Source organism: Pongo pygmaeus, chromosome 6 (genome assembly GCF_028885625.2).
Source record: "Pongo pygmaeus isolate AG05252 chromosome 6, NHGRI_mPonPyg2-v2.0_pri, whole genome shotgun sequence".
NCBI classification, from domain to species: Eukaryota; Metazoa; Chordata; class Mammalia; order Primates; family Hominidae; genus Pongo; species Pongo pygmaeus.
The window spans coordinates 121,140,796-121,149,141 of NC_072379.2; the positions used below are offsets into that span (position 1 = coordinate 121,140,796).

The 8,346-nt window shown below is 35.7% G+C and overlaps 1 protein-coding gene across 1 annotated transcript; it reads left to right on the forward strand.

Moving 5' to 3' along the window:
- Positions 1-604: 604 nt before the first annotated feature.
- LOC129040744 (large ribosomal subunit protein eL31-like) lies at positions 605-1,029 on the forward strand. Its single transcript, XM_054495553.2, has one exon. It carries the CDS (start codon positions 608-610, stop codon positions 983-985), a length of 378 nt encoding a protein of 125 aa, XP_054351528.1. The 5' UTR covers positions 605-607; the 3' UTR covers positions 986-1,029.
- The last annotated feature ends 7,317 nt before the right edge of the window (positions 1,030-8,346 follow it).

Here is an 8,346-nt window from a genome sequence, read left to right on the forward strand (position 1 = left end):
TAGATTAGAATTAATTAATTAGATTAGAATTAATTAATTAATTAGATTAGAATTAAGATGTGATTAGAATTAAGATCCTGGTTTCAAATGGGGATTAGGAATTAATTAATTTTGGACTTTGTTAAAAGTACACTATAAAATTTTAAAGATATTAACCAATAAAATAGAAATAAGATATATAACTTCCAAATTAGTAGAGAAAAAATATGTGATAAAAAAACCCAAAAGTAAAATAAGCCAAAAGGAAAGAAAAAAAGAAAAATAAATGAGACAAATATAAAGCAAAAAGTTATGTGGTAGAAACTGGTAAAATATTTCAGTACTATACAGGCAAAAAATATCAACAAAAGACAACCTGGATAGCCGTTCTAATAATCAGACAACCTGGACAGCTGTTTTAGTATCAGCTGTTTTAATTTAAGACAAAAGAAAAGCTTTATTTGTGATTTTTTTTTTAAATCACTATGTAAAGATGAGAAGTTCAATTAATGAAGGTGGTTTAAACATTTAACTTTGTATACATATAGTTAAATAGCTTCAAAATACTCTTGGAAAAGGTAATTAAAACTATAAGAAATAGACAGCTTTACAACTTTGACCAGGGAGAATGGCTCCCGCAAAGAAGGGTGGCGAGAAGAAAAAGGGCCATTCTGCCATCAACGAGGTGGTGACCCGAGAATACACCATCAATATTCACAAGGGCATCCATGGAGTGGGCTTCAAGAAGCGTGGCCCTTGGGAAACCAAAGAGATTCGGCAAGTTGCCATGAAGGAGATGGGAACTCCAGATGTGCGCATTGATACCAGGTGCAACAAAGCGGTCTGGACCAAAGGAATAAGGTGTGACCCATACCGCATCCGTGTGTGGTTGTCCAGAAAACGTAATGAGGTTGAAGATTCACCAAATAAGCTCTATATTTTGGTTACCTACACACCTGTTACCACTTTCACAAATCTACAGACAGTCAATGTGGATGAGAACTAATCGCTGATCATCAAATACATCAAATAAAGTTATAAAATTGCAAAGAAAAAGAGAGAGGAAATGGACAATCACCGTTAAAGTGAGAGATGTCAACACAGCTCTCTCTGTTATTGAAAGGCCAATGGATAGAAAAGATTTGAACAATGAAATAGGCTATACATGTACAGAACCCTCCACCTAAAACATAGAGAATGCAAAGTCTTCTCTAGCACATAGGAAACAATTTAAAAAAAAATGGCCACAAGCAAGGTTTTTGACTTTTAAGTCAAAAAAACTTAAAAAATTGGTATCAGACTATATTTTCTTATGACAATGCAATTATGTTATAAATTAATAACAAAAAAGTTACATCTGACAAAGTTCTGATATCCAGAATCTATTAAAAAAACTTAAAAAATTGAAAAAGAAGAAGCAACCGCATTAAAAAATGGGCCAAAGACAAGAACAGACACATCTCAAAAGAAGACATACAAGAAGCTAACAAACATGAAAAAAATGTTCCACATCACTAATCATCAGAGAAATACAAAACAAAACCACAATGAAATACCACCTCACACCAGTCAGGATGGATATTATTAAAAAAGTCAAAAAACAACACATGTTGGTGAGACTGTAGAGAAAAGGGACTGCTTACACACTTTTGGTGGGAGTGGAAAGTAGTTCAGTCAGTGTGGAAAACAGTTTGGAGATTTCTCAAAGAACCTAAAACAGAGCCACCATTTAACTCAGAAATCCCATTACTGGGTATATATCCAAAAGAAAATAAATCATTCTACCAAAAGACACATGCACTCACACATTCACTGCAACACTATTCACAATATCAAAGACATGGAATCAACCTAGGTGCCCACCAACAGTGGATTAGATAAAGAAAATGTGGTGCATATACAACAAGAAATACAAAGGAGTCATAAAAAGAATGAAATCCTGCCCTTTGCAGCAACATGGATGCAGCTGCAGGCCTGATTAGGTTAGGCTTTCTGTCCCCACTCAGATCTCATCTTGAATTGTAATCCCCATAATCCAAGGGAGAGACCCAAGTGGAGGTAATTGAATCATGGGGGCAGTTTCCCCCATGCTGTTCTCATGATAGTAAGTGAGTTCTCACAAGATCTGATGGTTTTATAAGGGGCTCATCCCTCTTTGCTCAGCATTTCTCTTTCCTGCCACCTTGTAAAAAAGGTGCCTTGCTTCCTCTTCACCTTCCACCATGATTTTAAGTTTCCTGAGGCCTCCCCAGCCATGCAGAACTGTGAGTCGATTAAACCTCTTTCCTTTATAAATTACCCAGTGTCAGGCAGTTCTTTATAGCAATGTGAAAACGAACTAATACAAGCGAATTCAAAAAGGAACAGAAAACCCGGCGAATACTGTATGTTCTCACTTATAAGTAGGAGCTAAACATTGGATACTCATGGACATAAAAATGGCAACAATAGAAACTGGGGACTACTAGATGGGGGAGGGAGGAAGGGAGGCAAGGGTTGAAAAACTAAATGTTGAGTATTATGATCAGTACCTAGGTGACAGGATAATTTGTATATCAAATCCCAGCATCATGTAATATACCCATCTACATGTTACTACTGAATCTAAAATAAAAGTTGAGCCAGGCACTTTGACTCACGTCTGTAATCCCAGCACTTTGGGAGGGCGAAGCAGGAAGATTGCTTGAACCCAGGAATTGAAGACCAGCGTGGGCAACATGGTGAAACCCTGTCTCTATTAAATATATACATACATACATAAAAACATAAATAAAATAGATTAAAAACTAGAAAATAAACTTTTAAAAAAGTTGAAAAAGATTATAAAAGTAAATAAAATCTCACATCATTTAAACCACAATTCTAAGTGACTTGTGAGTTAGAATATTTTGTTCACTGAATCTACTCATATACATAACTAAACAAACTGAAATTCTACCATTTCAGCATACCTATTTTGATAAATCAAGATTTAACTATATAGAAAATATATAGGAAACTACCAAAAGATATTGAAAATAAGAATGTAACTAACTTTTTTTTTTTTTTTTTTGGAGACGGAGTCTTGCTCTGTCACCCAGGCTGGAGTGCAGTAGCGCGATCTCGGCTCATGGCAAGCTCCGCCTCCCAGGTTCACACCATCCTCCTGCCTCAGCCTCCCAAGTAGCTGAGACTGCAGGTGCCCGCCACCACGCCTGGCTGGTTTTTTATACTTTTAGTAGAGATGGGGTTTCACCTTGTAACTAACATTTTTAAGGTACAATAGGGTGTCCAAACTTTTGGCTTCCCTGGGCCACATTAGAAGAAGAAGAATTGTCTTGGGCCATACATAAAATACACTAACACTAATGACAGCTGATGAGCTAAAAAGCAAATTGCAAAAAATAAAATAAAATAAAATAAAAATATTTTAAGAAAGTTTACGAATTTGTGTTGGGCTGCATGCAAAGCCATCTTGGACCATATGTGGCCTGTGGACTGCGGGTTGGTCAAGCTGATATTGGATAAGGAAAAAGCTAAGAGAAGGTGTGAATTGCTCATTTACTTATTTATTTCTGCAAGGAATAGAACCATTTAAAGTTGCTAAATTAAAAAATAGAAGATTAACTGTAATATTATATAAAATGCTATAAAGTTTTAAAACAGACAAAAATTGTTGAACTTATAAAAAGAAAAACTGCACACATAAAAAAAAATCCAAGGCTGAGTGCAGTGTCTCATGCCTATAATCCCAGCACTTTGAGAGGCTGAAGCAGGAGGATCACCTGAGCCCAGGAGTTCAAGACCAACCTGGGCAACATAGCGAGACCTTGTTTCTACCAAAAAAAAAAAAAATTAAATAGCTGGGCACGGCGACATACATTTGTAGTCTCAGCTACTTGGGATGCTGAAGTGAGAGGATCACTTGAGCCTAGAAGTTTAAGGCTGCAGTGAGCTATGATCACACCACTGCACTCCAGCCTGGGTGACAAAGCAAGACCCTGTCACCAAGAAATACAGCCTAATACATTTATTGTATCAAAAAATATAAATGGCATATATTCATCTACTAAAAGAAAAACTCTCAGGTAAAATTTTTAAGTTACATATTGCATATATGAGACATCTAAAACAATGTGATTCACAAAAGATTAAAAATAAGAATATATAAATACAGTCACACAAAGCTAACTGAAACAAGTTAAAATATAATTTTTTTAATATATAAATATTAATTGGAGATCACATTTGCTGAGTGCTGTGTGCCAGGAGTGTGCTTTACATAAATGATACGTTAAATACTAAAAGCAACCCTCTGAAGCATATTGGCCACATTTTACAGATGAAGGAACTGAAGCACAGAGAGACTTAAAAACTTATTCAAAGTTGTACAACTGGTCATCAGAGGAGACAGAATTCCAACCCAAATTTTCTAGCTCTAGATCCTGTCTAGCAGCAATATTCTGTCTTTACAGTTAAAAAAAAAAACAGAACTATTTAAAATGTATAATTTTAGTTGCACGGAACATTTTTTTAGAAAGGATACACTAGAAATTATCAAAATAGTAGTTACCTTTACAGAGAATGACTAGGAATGAAAAGAGGATTTTACTTTTTATTTTTCTTTTTTGTTATTTATTTATTTGGTAGTGGGAGGGAGTTAAATATTGCTTTTTATGTGTTATTGGATGCATACAAAGGACTATATGTACATTTTGAAGCATATCAATAAAATAAATCTCTGAGAATTACTCAGCTTAAAAACAAACATTGCTAATACTATTACATCTATATTAATACTCTATTATAAACTTCAAAATGTGAATGCTGTACTTATTTTTTAATTAAAAATTTCAGCTGGCTGATACAACTATACCATTATTGTGTCTTTCTAAATATTTTTAAAGGAACCAAAAAATAAGGTAAAGTGGGGAGGTGGATCAGAATGTGACTTACCCAAAAATATAATGGCTACGAGTCCCAGTCCCACACAGGGGTGTGACAACACATTATATACAGCAATGCCCTTGATGAAACTCACGTGTGTCTCACTTAAGGCAATGTAAGACACTATTGAAATATCCACTGTACATTATATAACAGGTTATTGTACAACCTCTCAAAGGGTAAGTGAGTTCCAAGAGGAAAAAAGCAACTTTATGCAAGTACTTCACTTAAAAATAATGTGTATGAAAAAATTTTACCCATAGATAGAGACTCTTATCACTATTAATGATAACATCAGAACTTATCTCAGCAGGTACCATCAGCTTTTGTCACTCTACTCTTTGTCTTTGCCAACATCACTTTTAGCTTAAAAAAAGAAAAAGGGAAAAAAAGCAACTGAAAGCCTTGAAACCCAACAATCTTTCCTACCTAATTCTGTGATGAACAAACAAGTATTGTTCAACTGTTCCACAATAAGGTTAAGGACCTTTAATAATAATTTCAGCACATTGACAATATTATCAAAAGCTTTATTCTAATTCTGAACACACAGGCAGAATAAGCTGTGTCACTGGTGATTTTAGGTGTTCTTTTAGAAATCTGTTTTTAATATTCTGGTACTATATACAATCTTTAGCACTTAATGGAAAAGTTTCCATTCTTGAGACAGCTACTTACATGAAATAATGTTTCTCACTAGCAGATGGAGTGCTAACAGAATTTTTAATAAATCCACATTTCTTAGAAGTACATTTTGTATAATACATTATTTTCAAGTGATAGTTTACTTCTTTCACTGCAAACTGTTGAAGTAAAAATTCAGGAAATTTGATGTGAAGATGCTATTTGAAACACTCCAAAAAAAAAAAAAAACTCCACAAAACTTCAATCCTTTAGCAAAATCCTGGCACTGCTAGCATCAATATGACTTCAGCAAAAGGATCTTAAAAGTATTAACCAGCTACAACATCTTATTGTCTCTGGAATAATCTATACATTCTTACATTCATACTTTAGAATACCTATTAAATATAGGCAGAAGCCACTTAAGATAATCATTCTACTTCCAGATAAAGTAATTATTATTATTATAGAAATACAATTTATTGAGGATATCATGAGCCAAGACTCTTCTATGTGTCCTATATACACTTTCTTTAGTCTGCACAATAATATTACAATTCTTTGATGAGAAAATGAAAGGTGAGAGAAATTAAGTAACCTGGTGAAAGTTCCACTGATGGAAAACGACAGCACTGTTTTCTGAACCTGAGTCTGACCACCTCAAAAGTCTTTTTATTGTCCCATACGTGTCTGGGCAGCACATCACATGTTCACCACATGTTATGGGATGAGTTGCATTCCCCTAAAGATTATATGTTGAAGCCCTCACCCCGAGTACCTCAGAATGTGACCTTATTTGGAAATAGGATAATTGCAGATGTAATTAATTAACATGAAGTCATATTGGAGTAACATGGGCCCTCAATTCAATATGACTGATGTCCTTTTTAAAAGAGGGAATTTGGAAACAGATGCACACAGAGAGAACACCATGTGAAGATGAAGGCAGGGATCTGGGTGATGCTTCTGTATTCCAAGGAGCACAAAAGAGGGCTAGAAATTTCCAGAAGCTAGGAAAAGGCAAGGAACGAATTCTTCTTCACAGATTTTAGAAGGAACCAACCCTGTCAGCACCTTCATCTCAACATCTAGTCTCCAGAACAGTGAGACAATAAATTTCTGTTGTTTAAGCCACTCCGTGTATGGTATTTTGTTACAGCAACCCTAGCAAACTTTTATTTGTTGGTATGAAATTATTAGTTGTAAAGAGCAATGAAAGACTTCTTTTTTACATGTGGAGAAAGGTGACATGGCATTGTGATGGAAATTTAAAAGATATGATTACCTGAAAACTCTGAGCCTAAAGATGGAATTCTGGGATAGATCAAATGAATTTGAATAAACAGCAAGAAGAAAAAGTGCATCACTTTGGGAGAAGTCTCTAGGATTCCTCATTAATCAGTTGGAAGTTGGATAAATAGGGCATAGATAAAAACTGAGTTAAACCACAGTACAGAGCTGCTCCATCCAATATGGTAGCTCCTAGCCACTTGTAACTACTGAGCACTTGAAATATGGCTGATCTAAATTAAAATACGTGGTAAGTGTAAAATATACACTGAATTTTGAAGAAAAAAAGGAAAAAATCAGGCAAAGTATCTCAATAACTTTTACACTGATTACATGTTGAAATGACACCATTTGGGGTATTTGAGATAAATAAAAATATTAAAATTAATGTCACTTTTCTACCTTTACTTTTTAAAAGGTGTCTATAAGAAAAACTAAAATTATCAACATGCCTTACATTTGTGGTTCACAGTATATTTCTACTGGACAGTGCCCATCTAGAGGTTCTCTCTGGAATCTGGGAAGATGAGTCCTCTATACATGTCTCAGAATACTTGGTGTTCTGAAAAGAGGTCTGTATACATCTCTTGATTTGCTTGGAATGAAAGATTCCTGTGGGGAATCATAAAACAGCTGACAAGAGTGATATATTTCAAGACACTTTAGTGGAAACAAGGTTGCATTAATGAATATGGAAAACAGAGGGAAAAAAAGTCTTTACAAGGAGTACAAATGCCAAAAGGACGTCTGGACAGGGCAGTGTGGGATTGCACTTGGAAACACAGAAGCCCAACGAAGTTTCCTCTTCCCCCTTTCCCCTCAGCATGCTGCCAGCTGGTTGAAAAAAAAAAATCTGGGTGGCAAAGCAAGAAGTATTTTGTCACTATTGCTAAGGGACCCTCTTCTAATGGACGCTGCAGGAGGAATGTGAGAAAGCCCCAAACAAAGTTTGGAGGGAAATTTCTGACTATTGCCTTAAACAGTGTCAATGCCCAAGGGCATCTGAGGCTGAAAATGATTTTAAGGTAATTGAGTATTCTCAGGGGGCACTAAAGTGCTGGGGGCCCAGGAACAGCAAAGGGGAGAGTTTCCCTTATAGAGATTTTCCTGTGAGGCTGCCCTCCAACCCTCCTTTGGAGAACTCACAAATTGGCAAGAAAATCTAAGGCCCACAGTCCCATCAATTTAGCAGTTGTGATTATTCATCCAGAGGTCCAAAGGCACACACCACCAAAGGGACCTCACCCAGGACCCACAAACCCACATACAACTAGGTGATTCATCCCAGAGTCACATTCATCCACAGGCACAGAGGTAAGATGGAGAAGCCATAGGTGTTAGACATCTGCAAGGACTCTTTTTAGCTAAAATTCAGGAAAAAGCTAAAATTTAAGAAAAAACTGTTTATTCTGGCTTATAGAGAGCTTTATCTTTCAGAAGAGAAAGGAAAACAGCTTCTGATTAAAGTTCCCTGGAATCATATCACAAGGCTCTGATCTGCCTCTTCACCATGTGTTTTAATAATTC